Source organism: Protopterus annectens, chromosome 1.part0, assembly GCF_019279795.1.
Source record: "Protopterus annectens isolate FY-2018-M chromosome 1.part0, PAN1.0, whole genome shotgun sequence".
Lineage (NCBI taxonomy): Eukaryota > Metazoa > Chordata > Ceratodontiformes > Protopteridae > Protopterus > Protopterus annectens.
The window spans coordinates 16,954,218-16,973,322 of NC_056725.1; the positions used below are offsets into that span (position 1 = coordinate 16,954,218).

General features: G+C 43.8%; 1 protein-coding gene across 1 annotated transcript in view; it reads left to right on the forward strand.

Annotated features, from left to right (window-relative positions):
- The window catches only part of KPTN (kaptin, actin binding protein), a 1,335,927-nt gene that overhangs the window by 755,087 nt on the left and 561,735 nt on the right, over window positions 1–19,105 (forward strand). Inside the window, exon 5 of the mRNA XM_044079008.1 lies at window positions 18,656–18,765. Coding sequence (XP_043934943.1) covers window positions 18,656–18,765 — 110 coding nt within the window. The remainder of the gene's footprint in view (window positions 1–18,655; window positions 18,766–19,105) is intronic.

Genomic DNA, 19,105 nt, shown 5'->3' on the forward strand with positions numbered 1-19,105 from the left:
CAGTTCAAGTCATATCACATTATACCACACCAACTTGCTCCACTCAAAATACTCCCAATCACTCTTATTTCCACTAGGCATTTTTTACATCATCCACATTACTTCCCCATCCACATATAATGCAACCCTATAATTCCTATTCAGAACCCCCACCTAGAAACAACTTAAACTTTATAACCATGACTATCATACAACTAAGTCTAGTCTGTCTTCTCATAATTCTTTACACCACCACAAGTTATCACTCTAGCAATATCCCTAAACTTAGTAGCACAACACTACATTATGCACTCTTGTATACAGACACCACACATTATAATAATATCTGCCCACATTTATTCAAGAACTACATAACGGACCAATTCAGGAGTAAACACATATGCTCTCATTCCTACTCCAAAAAAACACAATACTTTCTCACACTCCTCACCAAACTCCAACATCTATATAACCATTTTAACTCCAGGCTCATCATAAGTGGGGATATCCACCACAACCCAGGCCCAAATCCATCCTGTCCAAGACAAACTGCTCCAGCACAACTGTCAGAACATAACACCCCCACTTTCTTCATCCCTGGGCAAATCAACAACAGCAGCAAAACCAATCCATCTCTTAATGCTGAATATTAATATTAGAAGTATCAAAAATAAAATACCTGAACTCCAGGCCACAATAGCACACTACTCCCCAGACATAGTTGCTTTAACAGAAACCTGGCTAAATAAAAACATAGCTAAATCAGAAGTTCTCCCTCCCGGCTACAATATCATTAGACAAGACAGACCACTTCATAAAGGGGGTGGAACTGCCTTACTGTACAAGTCCAACTTAACTGTCCGTCAATTACCAAACTCTTACCCCTCCCCCAATAATTGGGACATCCTTATCTCAACTTCAACTTCACCCTGAAAAGGTCATCACCACAATTGTGATCTATATTACACCTGGTAATACACTTGCTAGCCTTGAAGACTTCATATCCTGGTGTTCTTCCACATACTCACAAGAAACCCTTATTCTGGGGGACTTCAACCTAGATTGGTTCACCTGTATGTCAGAACCACCAAGTAATTTAATAAATCTCCATGGCTACCAGCAGCTAGTCCAAATTCCAACTGGATGTGATAAAAAATATAAAAGGAAATCCATCCTTGACTGGGTCCTAACTAACAACCCCACATTGTACCCTCACACAGGCAGTCTCCCAGACACCTTAAGTGACCATAACATAATTTACTTTATACGAAGTAGAACAAGCATATGCAAAACCACTAACTATATATCCACTAGAAACACAAAAAAATTCTCTCCTGAGGTCCTCAACACTTTACTCTGTAACTGTGACTGGACCCCCTTAAAAACCCTCCCACTTGACCAGGCTGTAGCATATTTCAACAAAACATTTGTACAACACCTAGACACTGTCGCTCCATTGCGCAAAATCAAGGTTAGAACCTCTACAAACCCCTGGCTCAGTAAAGAAACCAAACAAATCCTCAAGTACAGAGACACTGCCTGGATTTACTATAAAAAAAAAAAAAAAAAAAAAAAACAAAGAAACACAAAGCCTAACTAAGTACCAAGAACTGTGCAACCATGCAATAAAATGCATTAGGCTGCACAAAAAATCCTACTACACAACATTACAAACTAAATACCAACACAACCCGCAAAAATTTTGTAAAAATGTAAACCAGCTAATAAAATCCACCCAAAAGGCTACCCCCAAACCAACTACCCTTGACACTAAAGTTCCCATCGAAACACAATTCAACTCCCACTTTGTGAACTCAATTCTATCCTTAGTATCACAGGACAGTTTCTTCCTCACTATCCCCCTCCAACACAAATAACACTAATACAAGCCTTACCCTCAAAACAGTTTCCACCACTTCAATCAAAAGCATGCTCTCCAAACTAAAAACCTCATCAACAGCAGCCGACCTACTCCCCAGCTATTTCTTGAAACTCACAGCAGATGCTATTGCTGTCCCAGTCTCCGGTCTCATAAACAGATCAGTTGTTGAAAACTATGTGCCCAAACTCTGGAAAAGATCCTATGTTACACCCATACATAAAGGCGGGACCTCCACTGAACTTAATAACTACAGACCCATTGCTTTACTCCCCCCCCCCCCCGGCCAAAATCCTAGAAAAATGCATCCATACCCAGATGCTAAACTATCTCCTAGACAGCAACATCCTGTCACCTACTCAGCATGGTTTCAGACCTGCCCATAGTACCACTACAGCCCTCCTCTGCTTCACAGACACAGTAAACCATCTTAAAAATGAGGCCTACAAGTGTCGACTCTTTTTTTGGATATGTCCAAAGCATTTGACACAGTCTCACACCAAATCCTGCTAAACAAACTAAACCAATTTCATCTATCAAATTCCACTCTTACCTGGTTCCAAAGCTACTTAACTGACCAAGCTGTGAAATGGGAAAATTCTCTCTCTCCTCAGCTGCCCATAACTATAGGAGTCCCACAGGGTTCTGTCTTAGGACCACTACTATTCAGTCTTCACAGATGACCTCCATACCTCCACACAGCATGCATCTATAATTCAGTATGCAGATGACACTACCTTAATCTGTGCTGCACAAAACATTCCCACCCTCCTGCAAACAACTCAACTAGCATTCTCTGACATTGAAAACTACCTTACCAAAGCCCAGCTTATCCTCAATCCAAAGAAAACTCAGCTTATGATTATAACCAGTTCTAACAAAAACACTAACAGTTAATTCACTATCTACTCCACAAATGCTACTCCAATTGCTCCAGTGGCACAGGCTAAGCTATTGGGAATAACCATAGACTCCCACCTAAAATTTGATAGTCGTCTCAACTTAACTATTAAAAAAGTACATGCCAAACTGTGGTCACTCTACCATATCAAACCATTTCTTACCAACAACACAAGATCAGCCATTGCTCGCTCCCAACTTCTATCCACCCTACTGTATGCATCTCCCATTCTGACTAATCTCAACAAAACTGAACTAAGCAAAATGGAAACTTGCTATAACAGAATTGCCCGCTTTGCTGCAAATTGCTCATATAGAACTCATCACTGAACTGCTTTGAGACAGCTCCACTGGCTTGAATTGCCCAACCTCCTAACCTACAATCAGCTCTGCCTCTGTCATTCTATCTCTTACCTCCCCAATAAGTGTCCTGCCCTCAAAAACCTAGTGCAACATCACTCAGCCAAAAGGCTTCTTAGATCATCAAGCAAACTACTACTAGAAGTCACCAACAGCTACAATAGCTTTGGAGATGCACTATATAGTAGTTCATTGGCTAAAAAATGGAACTCTGTCCCTACTAGCATTCAAAACACATCATCCAAAGCCTCCTTTAAAGACCTCGTCAGGCAACATCTCAAGCAAAGTTGGCAGTGCCATGATTGCTCCCCAGGCTAGTGAAAGCGGATAATATATACATACTAACTCTAGAGCACTTGATAATAGTTTTCAATCTTACTCACAAACACTGGCTAATCTACAATGTATGTACTGTACCTGTGTACTATGTATGTATTCTACCTATGTTCCAAATTTCAGCTGTATACCGCAAATCTGTTAATTACCTTTATTATTTAAATTAATATTTTTTGTTTGTTCTCTCCACTGTAACTGTTTATGTGCAGCATACCACTGTAAAAACATGTCTGTTGTAATTTGTGTGTATACTGATCATGTCTAAATAACTAAATGCGTCTGTAATTTTTCTTTGTGGAGCTTTTCTCCCCGGGCCTCTGCTGAAAAAGGGCCTTTTCGGCTCACTCAGACACCCCCGGTTAACAAATGTAAAATAAATAAATAAAAATAAATAAATGTAATGCTTTTATTGTTCTGAGCCCTGCTAATTAGCTTCCCCTGGCCCTGCTCCTGTAATGAATCCTAAACCTCAGGCCGTGGACCCTTCCCAACTTGAAGCTGAGGAATCCTCTGACTCTTTCTCAGAGGATTCCATCTCCTATGTTTCTCAAATGCCATCTCCCCTTGGCTATGCCTCCCCTGAAGAAAAATCTGCAGAAACAGATTCCCCAGGTGAGGACCTTACCTTTGGGGAGACAATTTCAAAGATGAGGGAGCATTTCAAATGGGATTCATCTGAAATGACTGAAGTACTGAAGAGGTACTGCGAGCTTCTTTATATGGCTTCCCCTGTCCCTTCAGCTATTCCCCCTGTACTTCCTGCATTTCTGGATGCCTTCAGTGCAGCTTCAATCAGCCCAGACTCCTGCTGTACGTAGGCCTGACAGATTCTACAAGGTCCCTGAAGGGGTCCAATTCTTGGTTAAGTGCCCTGCAGCAGACTCTAGCACTGTCTCTGTGTCAGCAGATAAAGCCTCCAAGCTCCTTCCATCCTCCACTCTCCTCCCCACAGACAAAGACAGTAATGCCATGGAACACCTTGGGAAAAAATGTCTATACTTCTACCCTGGCATTCAGGGCAGTAAGTTATCAAACCCACAGGTCCAAGTATGCCTTAGCCCTTTTAGGACAGGCCACAAAACTCAGTGAAATTCGAGTCTCCAGCCAAAGCTTAGCTATCCAGCCTTATGCCTTTTTCTTCACAGATCACAATGCACTCCATTAAGTGCAGTTATGATGCAGCAGAAGCCTCTGCCAGATCTGCTACATCTGCTTCTGTGCTCAGGAGATATTCCTGGCTTAGGTTACAGCTGCTTCCTGATGATATCAAGGCAACACTCTTAGATGCACACCTAGATAACTCTGCCCTGTTTGGGTCAAAGGTGGCAGAATTATTTAAAACTCTAACAAAAAGAGAAGGGGTTACAGAACTGCAAACACTTGGTTGTGTCTCCTGTTCCCAAATTCCACAGAAATTACCCCTCAAAGACCCAATTCATCAGGAAGCACTCTGTGCCCCCTCCTCCTTCTAGGAGCAGGAAGACTGCCAGGAAACAAGCCACCTCTTCCAGGCTTGCACAGACTCCAACACAGAAGCTTCAATTTCAAGACAGGGCAGGTAGTTTGTGACTACCTGCCATCATCAAACCAACCCGTCAACTCCATCCCCCTGTCCCTAAGGCTCTCTCATTGCCTCCATGCATGGGAAAATGTCACCACTGACAGGTGGGTCTTGTCCATCATACAAACTCGTTATTTTATGACTTGGATCAGAACTCCTTCCTTGAGAGGCATTCCACAGCCCCCTAAATAACTCAATTTTTCAACCAGTTATAGACAATCTTATTGCACAGGGAACAATTCAGCCGGTCCCTATGCCAGAACGGGGAAAAGGTTTCTACTCGGACTTTTTCTGGTCCCAAGAAAAGATGGTCCCTGGAGACCAGTATTAGATCATTCCCATCTCAACCTCTTTCTGCAGATGCCCACTTTTCGAATGCTCACTCTGCAGGCCCTCTTCCCCTTGATTTTTCCTCAGCTTCTTCAAAGCTGATTACAGCCTCCTGACGGATTGTACAAACAGCTTCACAGTACTCTCCCCCTCTGTTGAAACTGCCAGCAATGTCCAACTCTACAAGAAAGCATTATACGAGAATATATATAAATGCATGGAATCAGGAATACCTGACAGGACAAAATCATCCTCCGCAAGGAAGAGCAAACCTGTCTGGTGGACATCTGCAATAAATAAACTGCAGAACAAAAGGAAAAAATTGCTGTGCAGGACCAAGAAGGAGCAGGTGCTCAATTGGAAGCAATCTCTCCTTAGAAGTCTCTGGGACAGGAATCTATCCCTCCAGCATGTCCTGTTTATTGTGGTGACAAGGTTTAGGTTTCTAGAGCATGTAGCTCGGAGGGATTGGGATTTCTTTAGGTGTAGCATGTCAAACCGCTCTGGGTTTAACATAGCTTTATATGTTGGGCAGAGATCTCCTCGGAATAGGCAATATGCTACAGAGTAAAGCTGGAGTTTCTTGAGACAGTCGGTATAGGGCATTAGGGCATCTGTTTGAGGCCAGTAATCCTCTTTGCAAGGTACTTCTGAGGCCTTTCCAGCTGCTGCAGATGTTTTGTGAGGTACATTCCAAAAGGGCCGTTGTACTCTATAATGGGTCTAATGAGTGCTGAGTAGAGGGGAACAATGACCTCTTTTTTTTTCCTGGATGAGAACCCTTTTGTGATAAGGTGTGCCACATAGAAGGATTTCCTGACTACTGTGGTGATGTGATTATCAAAGGAGAGACTACAGTCCACCTGGGTCCCAAGGTCTCTTATCACACATTCAGCATTCAGTAGACTGCCGCTTATGTGGTAGTTCATGGGTACAGAGTTTTTACCAAAGGGCATGACAATGCACTTTTTAGCACTGAGCTTGAGGCCATGCCTCTGACAGCAGGCAGGCATCTGTCTTAGTGAGGCCCTTCTGTAGGATGTCCACATAATTTGGGGACTCGACTATGGCTCCTAGTTTGCAGTCATCTGCGAACTTCATTAGCCAGAGGCCTTCTGTGTTAGCCTGCACTTCAGAGAAGTAGATACCAAACAGGAGAGGTCCCAGGACTGAACCCTCTGGTACTCCACTTGTCATTGGTTTGAAGTTAGATTTGGAGACTGCAACTTTTACAGTGTGAGTTCTGTCACTGAGACAGTTGGCAACTCATCTTGTGACGTAGTGATTTATACCTAGTTTAGTGAGTTTAGCTATAATTCCTGAATGTTGGGGATGGTGTCGAAAGCCTTGGCGAGGTCAAGATAGGCTGTGTGAACCACCTTACTCTCGTCTACGGCTTTGGTGACTGCCTCAAAGAAGTCGACCAGGTACCGAAGGCATGATCTGCCTTTCACAAACCCGAACTGGGTGGGATCCAGAGTTTGGAGGTTACCAATATCTTTGTTTGAGTTCCATGATGATACGTCCTGTGGCCTTGCAGACCAGGCTCATCAGGCTAATAGGGCGATAGTTCCCAGGATCAGTGGTGGCTCCCCCTTTGTGGAGTGGGATAACTGTTGTTGTGCACCATTCAGTTGGCACAAAGCCTGACGTGAGACTATGATTGAACATGGTGCTTAGGGGGGATCAGCCAGTTTGTTCTGAAGTTCGTGTAAAACAAAGCCTGGGATGTTGTCCAGTCCCATGGATGCTGTGTTTTTGGTTTTAGAGAGTGCAGCTTTTACCTGCATAGATGTGATTACAAGGACTCTGCATTATTCCTGTATAGATATGGGCCCTTTAGGGGGTGAGAGGGAGGTAAAGTTAGCACTGAACCTATCTGAGAGGATGTTTGCAATATCAGTTGGTTCTTAAATTTTCGTGCCATTGTGCTGTAACTCAGAGCAGATCTGGGTGTTGCCATTGGGATTCTTGACATAGCTATATAATGCTTTGTGGTTGTCCTTAGAATCAGTGGCGATTTTGTTTTGGCAGCTAGCTTTGGAGGATTTTATAAGGGATCTCAGCTTCTTACTGAGGCTGACGAGGGAGCTCCTCCACTCATGGGATTTTACTCTCTTTTGCAGCAGTTTCTTCCTTCTGTTGTAGAGTTTGTTTATGGAAGGGGACCATCAGATTGACTTTGTTTTTTGGAGGATAGCATCTTGGTTCTGTTTGGGATAACACGATCCATGCACTCATGTAAGTGCTTATAGAGTGCATTTGTGTAGGATTCAGCAGTTATAACTGTATTGTCCATCTGCATGGGTGTCATGACATTCGCCACTTCTGTCTTAAGCATGACGTTGACTTTGGAGATTATTTTACTATGGTTTCCTTAATGGTGGGTGGGGGAAGGATGCAGATATCTAGGGTTATTAGCTTCGGATCTGACCATCGAGGTCACTCATGTTGGTAATGACTAGGTCTAGGATATTGTTGCCCCTGGTGGGGGTGTGGATAAGTTGATCCATGGTATTGGAATTTATGAATTCCAGAAAGTGTTGAGAGAAGGAGTTGGTACATGGGTAGTTTTCCCAGTTAATGGTGGGGTAGTTGAAATCGCCCATTATTAGGGTGTTTGGTTGAACCCTAATATTTTCCAGTATATCAATAAAAGAGGAGTGGGAATCCTGGGGCATGGTGGGGGATTTGTAGCAAGCTACAATTTGGATTGCAGTTTTGCCCAGAGTTAGTTGCACTTGGATAACCTCGGATGCATTATGCTGCACAACTAGCCTGGAGGTGTGGATATCTTTAATGAATATGGACACACCTCCCACCTTTGGTGTTCTGGTCCAGATTACATGGCCAAAAAGTGTGGTATGAGTTATAGCCTGGTAATGCAGAGGTGCTCTCCAGAGCCATGAACCAGGTCTCAGTCACTGCACAGATATCTATGTTCTCCATTTTAAGGAGTGCCTCGATTGAGTGTATTTTGAGATTTAGACTTCTAGCATTGAGTAGCATTACCCTCAGTTTTTGCTTACCTGTTCCTGTTATGGTGGTGAATTTGTCATTTGAACCTTGCCTAAAAAAGGCACTATAGGGGCAGGAAGACCCTTAGCTAGTATCCGGAATCCCAGGGGCGACAGGTGCAGGCCATCTCTGGCAAAGCATCGTGGTCTGTCGACCATGCCGTCCCAAGCAGACAGATACTGGATCTTCTTAGAATGACACCAGAAGCTTAGCCAATTGTTAAAGTCAATCATTTTGTCCTTGTACTGCAGTATCATTCTGGGCGATGGCAGGATGCTACTCAGGGCTAGGGTCACACCTGCCTGGACTACAAGATCGGAGAGTCTTTCATGTCTCTTTTCATGTAGTCCAGGGAAGTATGTCTCTGGTCATTCCCACCAACATGGACAATGAGAGAGTCATATTTGTACTTGTTGTGGAGTGACCTGAGTGTGTGGGTTATGTGGTGGATCCTGGCACTCAACAGGCAGCTGACAGTAACCTTCTCCTTGTTTATCCTGGTGAGTGGGACATCAGTGTGCCTGACTATAGAGTCACCTGTGACTAGTGTGTTGGGTACATTGTTTTGGCTTATTGGCTGTGGTTTATTGGCACACTGAATCTGTGGGCTGTGTCTCATTTGGGTTGTGTTGGGGAGTGGAGTTTGCTTGCGTTTCTGCTTTGGAGATCTCTGTTGCTTGAGCAGATTATTATTGAGAGCCTCCGCGAATTTCTATGTGTGGATTTTGGTGGTGTACATTTAGTGGGACTATGTGATGACTGTGGTGTGGTGCAAGTGTTTACCTTCTACTCTTGACTGTCAAGTTCAGTCTTAGTTGGAGAGATCTTTACCTCCAGTTTGGCTCGATAAGTGCATCTCTCACAGGTTGTGTTGTTGGGTGGTAGGAGGAGAGGTTTGTCTGTGTACATGAGGCAATTGCTACATTGCTCCAAGATGTCCATATTCATCAGATAGACAAGACAGAACACTGGGAGCTGTCCCTTGGACATGCCTGAATAAAAAACTACTTTTCTCTAGACAAGTGAGGAAAGTGAGTATAAGAACTGTTTTTCTCTAAGCAAGTGAGGAAAGTAAGTACAAAAACTGGTTTCCTCTAGGTAGAGAGGAAGGTTGAGTGCTGTAAGTAATTTGTAGCTTATTTAGTGCTAATAAGTCCTGTACAAGTGCTGAGTACAAATAAGCAAATTCAGGTGCTAAAACTAAGAATATGTACCTGGATCTTGTGGTAGATAGGCTACCTAGTGCTTACCACTCCCACTGATAAACTAGAATGCTTCCCTCCAACATAGAAAAGCTTGGGGGGGCTCAAAAGCATACAAACAGTCCTGGATACAGCAAATCTGTATCTGGACTAGACTAGTTACAGGAAAGTTGGGAAACAAGTGCAAATGCTAGCTTTTAAACCAGAAAGTTGAAAGAGATGGAAAAACTGCCCAAACGGCCAATAAACTACAATTTCTGGGCCAGAAACCACTCTTGTGGTAGGTAGGCTACCTAGTGCTTGCCACTCCCACTGATAAGCTAGAAGGCTTCCCTCCAACGCAGAAAGTCTTTGGGGGTTCTGAAGCTTACAAACAGTCCTGGTTACAGCAAATCTGTATCTGGACTAGACTAGTTACAGGAAAAGCAGGAAATAAGCTTAGAAAAATGTTTTTTGTAAAGTGGAAAGGGAGAAAGGAGAAACAGAAGATGATTCAAAATTAAGGACCTAAGTGGCTTGCTCTTCACAGATGTTCTCTCTGTATTAGGTAGAATGAGCTAGTGACACTAGACTGGAATAGTGCTGGGATAGAGCTGAACAGATGGGATTGGTAGGAGTGTCTGAAGTCAAAATATAATCTCTCTGTACTTGGTTGAGTGAGCAAATGAGATAGACTCAAGAGGAGTGTTCAAACACAAATTTACAGGAGGGGCAGGCAATTCCAAAGCCACTAAGATTAATACCAGAACAAGAACAGGTAGGGAGGGCGGGAAACTAACTGCAGAGAGGGAGAGAGACCACAGTATTCTGTGAAACAATTAAATAGAAAAATAAATAACTACAGAGAGAGACAGACCACAATATTCAATGAAACAATTAAATAGAAAAATAAAATGCAGTACAATCTTTAACCCCAAAAGTTGTACTTAACTCAGCTAGTAATGCAGTTGATTGTAGGTATGTAGTAGAAGCCAAACAACTCAGATATTGAGCAGGTAAGTCCTGCTGAAAATTCAACATGACAAGCCAGAAATCTTGTTGGTGACTCCCTTTTGGCCAAGACAGCACTGGTTCTCCCTCCTTCTGGATTTAGCCAGGGGCAATCACCACAAGTTACCTTACAGAGTGGACCTTCTCACACAAGACAAGGGATCACCCACACCTATAATCTCTGAACCTTACCTTGTGGGGGAAAGAATTCTGATCCCTTACAGACACCTTTACAACGAGGACTTGCTCTCTGTCCTGCAGGAGGACATGAATCCTAATATAAGGAGATATTGTATGTCTAAATGGAAAAGATTCTTCTTATGGTGTCTACAGTTGGACCCTTTCCAGGGTGATGTACCTTTGTTACTGTCATACCTGTGTGAACTCTTGCAGGCAGGGTTGGCATGCTCCTCTATTAAAGCCCACCTTGCTGCTATTTCAGCTTGTCTGCCTCTGGATCCCCACTAGCTTCTCGATTGCCTGCTAAACTGTTCTTAAAGAGAGTTTTGCAACTCGGGTCCCCCAGGCATAGCCGGCCTTAGGCATATGCCAACTAGGCGGCCGCCTAGGGCACCGCTCTAGTAGGGGTGCTTTTTTTAGTATTTATTTGGTATAGGTAGACTAGGATGGGGGCACCGGGTGGTGTGGTGGGGGGCGGTGTGGAGCCCTTTTGCCTAGGGCACCAGTTGACCTAAGGCTGCTCCTGCCCCCAGGAAACCCATTTCTCCACCCTAGGACCTGAATTACATTTTGGAGATGCTCACAGTGGCTCCCTGAGAACCAACTTTTAGAGCCTCCTTGAAGCACTGCACTTGGAAGACAGTACTGTTAGTTGCCATGACTTCAGCTAGGAGAGTGTCAGAGTTACAGGCACTCATGGCCATTCCGCCTTTCCTCACTTGTCACAAGGACAGGGTAATCCTTAAGACCAACCCTTCCTTCACAACCAAGATGGTCAATGAACTAGCTTTAAACTAAGCTATTCACCTCCTCACCTTTTTTGCTCACCCTCAGAGTGACAGTGAGAGAGTCTTACGTTCCCTTGATTTGCATAGACAGCTTAAGTTCTGTCTGGACAACACCAAACATATCAGAAAATCAGACCAGTTGTTTGTCTCCTTTCACCCCAGAGCCCTGGGGAAAGCTGTAACAAAGCAGACATTTCGGTTCAATATTACAAGATCGAAGCTTTACTTAATCAAATAAGTAAAGCTCGAACTTGTAATATCGAAACCGTTAATTGTCAAACGTCCGATTTAACCCATGGAAACACTTCCCTTGACCGTTATGTGGAGTATGCCCTTTTTTCCAATTTGGAGCGATCTCGGAGTTGGTATATTTAGGTGGGGGGGGGGTGAAGCCCCCCACTTGATTTCGGATGTAAAGTTTGTTTTGTTTTTTTGATTCGGCTAAGCGAAGTGTTTCCCTTGGTTGAATCGGCCGTTTGACAATTTTTAGCTTTCAATATTACAAGATCGAGCTTTAGTTATTCGATTAGCTAAAGCTTCGATGATGTAATATAGACACAACATTTCAGCCTGGATTTCCAAAGCAATTTCATTCTGCTATGTATACCATGGGAAATCCTTTGGGTCAAAATCAAAGCACATTCCTCTAGGGCTATGGCTTCATCTGCAGCTTTCTTTAAAGGTTTGGACACTGTCACAATTTTAGAGGCAGCTACATGGACCTCTGTTCACACCTTTACCAAGCATTACAAATTGGACATTATTTCCAAATGCAGGGCTGGATTTGCCAGGGGAATCCTGCATGGATTTATAGGAAATATTTTCAAGCCACCACCTTCTTCTTCCCAGTCCGCTTTGGCACTCACCCAGGTGTTGAAAATACTGCAATATGAGAATAGAAGGACATAGAATAGTTGTGTAAAATCTTTCCATAACCATAGATGTCCTTGTCTTCCAAGCTGCCGTATTCCTTCCCCAACTCCTTTCCCTCTTCTTCCCCTTTACTGGATGGCATTGGACTTGCACAGTTTCCAGGGACTGGGGTCCAACTGGGGCGCTCAGTTCTGAGGTCTGGTATGTGCAGACATGACTTTTATGGCCCACATTCCCTAGGTCAACGTCAGAAAATACAGAGTTAAATGAGTGTCTTGGCATGTAAGTAAACACTGCTGCCACTTCAACCTCAACACTGTATAAAAGGTGATTTTTTTTTTGTTTCTCAAGTCACAAATTATTGTGTTTGACACAGTAAAATAATCTGATATGCAGTACCTGAACAGACAACATAAACACAGAAAGCATTGCATAATATAAAAAAGACAGTATATGTTTTCATTCAAATGCAAGGTATGGACTCATGTTAAATACTGAATTAACAGTTTTCGCTAATTATACCACTGGAGGGACAGTTCAGTACATGCATACTTGGGGCAAAACAAGTCGATAGAGTATATTGCGCAAAACAATTATGCTTATTTCTTATATGATGCCTTACAACATCATTGAACAGGAGTTAGTGAGCACTCAGGCATAATTTTTAGAAAGAATAATTTGAATAACAATTCTAAATAAAATGTTTAAAATGCGACAGAATGTCAGATGAACAGTGACAGCAGACCATGCACCACACAGCATAGCCCACAGATATCACTGCATGCATCAGTCATACTCTTATATATACAAGAAAGGAAACACTTAACTTTAATGTCACGATGCATAGATGTTCTTCGTGTTTCACTGCTGCAGTCATCACCTGTGGGTTATCCCTGCTATGGTAGCCCTTGGCCAGCCGGCATATCAGAGCCATTGTTTTTCTGCGTCTGCTGCTGTCGCTTGCTGCCTGATGTCAGGTGGTCAGTGCTATAAAGAAAGGCACCCGATGCCATTACATCAGTCTTTCTTGCCGTGGAGCCCGTAGCAGAAGCAATTCGCAAGTGTGCCGGTCGGTCGCTACCAGAGTTTGAACTACAGCTGAAAACATCTAAAGCTAAGTACCCCATTGGGGATCCTATTTTCTTGCACTAACCAATGTCCGAAAAAGTTAATGGTTTCACCTGTCGAAAGCAAATACCACACCGAGCCTTCCATTCATACTGCATGACTTGTTTAGGCCCAGACCACGACATTCCCCGTTGCCGGTTCTGTGCCCTCTTTAACGCAAGAACCATTCGTCGTAGAGCTCTTATTGTAGGTATTTTCGTCTTCCATCTTCACATTCCAGAATAGCGTCTGTCAGCCAACAATCCGTAGACATTCTGAAAAAAATGTAAGGCTAAAGATAGAAACAGACCACACAAGCCTAAGCCTTCCGATGACTCTACCACTAAGCAAGTCATCAGTTCTCCAGAATTCATTGAGGCGCTTTTACAGGCCTCTATTGAGCCCCTTTCAGAGTCTGGTATGCTGCAGTAATCTTCTTTGTCTTCCGAGCCTTTGGTTGGGTCCAGAGTCGCAATGCAGTCACAGGCTTCCGAGGAGGTTTTTCACACTACCAAATCTAGGCAAAAAACTACGTCTTCTCATCTGACTACCATTTCTCTCAGACTGATGGATACTCTTAGGCCTAGAGGCAAGGCCACTCCTAGGAAACTACCTCTAGCCACCATTTTACTCTCACTCCAAACACCCCAAGCTCAAATGCTTAAAATGGCAGAGGATCTTATCACCCATATCAGGGGTAGTCGGGGCACACTTTCTAAAAGGAAAAGAGACATTTCTCCTGAAATACTGACAGAACAGGATTATGAGGAGTCTGATTATTCAGATTTTGAAGAGTAACAACAACCTCTGACTGCTTATGAGCATTCAGATGCAGAGGAATCCATTCCTTCTGCCTCCCCACCGGCCGATCTTTCCTTTGGGGAAACCCTTCACTTTCTCAGGGAACATTTCCAGTGGGAATCCCAGGACTTCCCTCAGTCTAGGAAAAGACTGAGAGAGTATCTAAACCTGCCCCACCACAGACCCTTGGCCATCCCTCCAATCTTAGAGGTGGTTGATGATGTCTTCCATGAATCCAGTTTAACTCCTGACACCCTCCCACCTGCTCCCAGAAAACCTGACTGGTATTACAAAGTACCAGATTCTCACAAATACCTGTACAGAAATTCTGCTCCAGACCTGGAGGTCATTACACAGGGACCAAAAGGAGCTAAGGCTACTTCTGCAAAGAATCATATTCCTTCTGACAAGGACTCCAGAGGTCTGGACAGATGGGGTAAAAAGGTATAGAACTCTGCAACTAGCTATCAGAGCACTCAACTGTCAGTTCCACATGTTACAATATCAACAACACACTTTGGAACTATTAAAACAAAAGATTTTAACCTTTCCTGAATGTGCCAATTCGAAAGAGGTAGCAGATTTACTGCACTCTACTTGTCCAGTGGCTAAACATTCATTTCACTGTGGATTTGATGCCCTAGAAGCCTCAAGCAGGGCGGCAATGTCAGAATCTGTCATTAGGAACAACCTCTCCCTGATCATGTCAAATCTAAATTACTTGATGCACCCTTGGATAAGGACCGCTTGTTTGGAGTAAAAGCAGAAGAGGTGCTTAAAAAGATGGAAGACGAAGCAAAATCTATGCAAACAGTAAAATATTTCTTTCAGGTACAACCTCCTGGGTTCAGCAGGAATTTTCCCTCAAAACACTGGTCCTTTCCTGCACCTAGCAGACAGGGGCAAGGTAAGCCCTGCAGAGACCTATCCCAAAGACAGCAGAGAAGCAAACAGTGGACCACGTCCCCTCCAAAGGTAGGGAGTTCTAAGCCATCACTGTATGGCAAAAACTCTCAATGACTCTCTGTTCCCCCTCTGCCCTCTTTTTACTCACCAAAAACTAGGAGGAAGGCTGTCCCTCTGCAAAGAAAATTGGCTTTCAATAACAAAGGACCAATGGGTCTTAAAGATCATTTTTAAGGGATACAAATTCTCCTTCAATGAACTCCCAATTCCAGGAGGGTACCCAGACCTACCTTCAAATCAGTGGGCAGAGGCAACGAAACAAGTCTAAACTCTCATATACCAAGGGGCAGTAAAACCTGTCCCCTCAGAGGAAACAGGCAAAGGCTTTTATTCCAGACTATTCCTTGTTCCCAGAAAAAGAGGGCACTTGGCGCCCCATCCTGGATCTATCCATTCTGAACACCTTCCTGGTGGTCCCCAAAGTCAAAATGCTAACCTTGCAGCAGCTGCTGCCTATGTTGACAAAAAATTGCTTGGTTAGTTACCCTAGAAAGATGCCTACCTCCACATCCCCATAAGGGAATCCTGCAGGAAATTCCTTCGCTTCAGAGCAGGCTCACAACACTTTAATTTCTCTGTGCTACCCTTTGACTTATCTACTGCTCCCAGGGTATTCACCAAATGCTTAGTCCCGGCCATAGCCTTTTGCAAACAGAAAAATATACAAATGTACCCTTATCTAGACAACTGCCTCATTCAGGCAGATTGCAGAGAAAAGCTCTTCAAGGACCTCCTCTTTGTCAAAATCGTCCTAACCTCCTTAGGGGGTACACCATCAACGAGAAGAATTCAAGGCAAATACCCTCCAGGATGATCATTTTCTAGGGAGCACTGCTGGACACAGCATCCCAAATGGCCTTCCTATTCCCAGAAAAGCAGAGCTTCCTGCCTCTCTGTTTTACCCAGCTGGCTTCCAGAAGTCACCTCACTGCAAGGAAGTTCATGCAAGCCTTTGGGTACATGGCATCTTGCATCCTTCCAATTCCTCTGACCAGGCTTCACATGAGAAAACTTCAGTGGTACCTAAAGAACCTTTGGTGTCAGCACTCTCAGCCTCTGATCCCCTGTATAAGGGCCGAGTTTCTCTGGTGGGCAGGGGCTTGCGCCCAGAACAAGGGTCTTTCCTTCACCCTCTGCCCCACCGATGCCTCAGACATAGCTTGGGGCGCCCACCTAGAAGGCAGGTGCACCCAAGGTGTTTGGAATGCTCAGCACCTTCCTTTACACATCAGCCAGAAGGAAGTGATGGCAGTACAAAAGGCTGTGACATCTTACAAACCCTATCTCAAGCCAGGGGTTCTCCTTATCAAAACAGATAACACCACAGTAATGTGGTTCATCAACAAACAGGGAGGGACCCAACCACCACCTAGCGTGGAAGGTGGATGCCTTGACCTTCCCCTGGAGCATCTTCTTTCTGTATGCATTCCCCCCCTCTGCTTCTTATTCCCAAGGTACTGATCAAAATAAGGGAGGAGAGAACAAAGGCCATCCTCATTGCTCCAAATTGGCCCAGACAACATGGTACCCTTTACTGCGCAGCCTGACCTTACAACCTCGCAGGCAGCTTCCCCTGATCTCAGACCTGTTAACTCGTAGGGGGGGGGGCCAGTGCTGTGCACCCAGACTTGCAGACTCTCAAACTATCAGCATGGCTAATACTCTAAAGGCAAACAAAGGGCCCTTGTTAAGCAAACAGGTCCTAGACATTATCACAGAGGCCAGAAGGTCCAGCAGCAGAAAATCTTACGCAGGAAAATGGAAAAGATTCTGCTCCTGGAGCCAGTCCAGAGGGGTAATACCTCACAACCTTCCATCCCTCTTATTCTGGACTACCTAGCAGAGCTACTTAATAGTGAACTCTCCTTCTCATCTATTAATATCCACTCCTCAGCCATTTCAGCTTATTTTGATACAGAACAGCCCCTCTTCTCCCATCCTTTGATTAAGCAATTCCTCAGAGGGGCTTCTAATATCAGACCAGAAGGCCACCCACTGCAGCCTGGGACCTGAATTATGTTTTTGAAAAACTAACTATACCACCCTACGAACCTGCTGATTCAGCAGAACTAAGATACCTCTCTTGGAAGACTGCTTTTCTCCTAGCTATCACCTCAGCCAGAAGAGTTTCAGAACTTCAGGCACTGATGACTATTGAGCCCTTAGTCATCTTTCATGCAGACAGGGTCTCCCTGAGGACTAATCTTTCCTTTCTGCCCAAGGTGGTACCTAATGTAACTCTCATCCAGGCCATACATCTACCCACCTTGTTTCCTAACCCTCAAAACAAGAGGGAAAGAATTCTGCACTCACTAGATGTGCATTGACAGTTCAGATACTGTCTGGACTGTACTAAACCCTTCAGGAAAATAGACCAACTACTTGTCAGCTTTGCCCCAGGGGCAGAGGGGAAGCCCATTTCCAAATGGATATCACACTGTTTCTATTTCTGCTACAGATTGCTTGGGAACCCCCGCCTAAGTCTATTCGAACCCATTCCACTAGGGCAGCCTCCACTTCCACAGCATTCCTCAGAGGATCTCCCACCAGGGACATCCTGAAAGCTTCCACCTGGACTTCTGTCCATACCTTTACCGAGCATTACTACCTACCTCTATTTTTCTAAGGCTAGGGCAGGATTTGCTTCTGCAATTCTGCAGGGCATGCTGACCCATTCCTAGATCTCTTACTAATCCTACGACCCCTCTCTTCAGCTTTGGGAATGCTCCCACAGGTGATGACTGCAACAGTGAAACACGAAGAACATAATATAGTTGTGTACACTTACCATAAATGTAGATGTTCGAGTGTATTCACTGTTGCAGTCTTGGTTTCCCACCCTCCTTCCCCTTATACCTTCTTTTTTTAGGGAGACACAAGTTTCTAATGGTGACTTTTAGCCACCAGGACCACTTTACCATATTTACTTGGGCCTCTGACTGGTTAGGGCAAGATAAACTGATGCAATGGTGTCAGCTACCTTCCTTTATAGCACTGACGACCTGATGTCAGGCAGCAAACGACAGCAGCCGACACAGAAAAACATTGACTTTGGTATTTGGGCCGGCCGAGGGCTACCACACCAGGGAACAGCCCACAGGTGATGACTGCAACTGTGAATACACTTGAGCATCTACATTTATGGTACGCGTAGACAGCTGTACTTTCTGATTAGTGACAGGCACCAGTTAAGTGACTGGAAAGGAAGGGATCAAATATAAATTGTTAAAATAAAATTTAAATTAATCACACAAAAATTCAGATCAATTGGTGTTCATATTAAATTGAAATATATCAATCTTTGTATTACTAACTGTACTAGTTGCCATTTTCCATGCCTTTTCCACTGTAGAGTTTCATGGTGCTCATCACACTTCTCTTACAGTGTTCTTTCTCTAAATGTGCTCAACATTCCAAACTCCTGCCGGCGTCTGACTGCATTTGGCTGCCAGAGTGGATATGTGGGAATATGTCATGTTGATCAGTACAGCAAAAGTGAGTCATTTTTGGTTGTTCATTTTGTGAATAGTAGACTATCATGGTGGACTTTATTCTGCCATGATGAGGTTCACATTTAGCTTAGACTTCTTAATGCTATGCCTGGAGCTTCTGAAGTCGATATTTTAACCTGTGTAATAGGTTTGCATCCAAGAAGTAAATTCTAAATATAGTGATGTATTACATATGGGAGAGAGATTACTTCTGATGGAAGAACCTTTATAAGTACTCTTACTTTACATGTTGTATTTAGTACATAAAAATATATGAATGTAGTCCAGCCTTATATTGGTTCTTAGCTTGAACATTCTCAGTCAGAAAAATGAAATAAGTAATA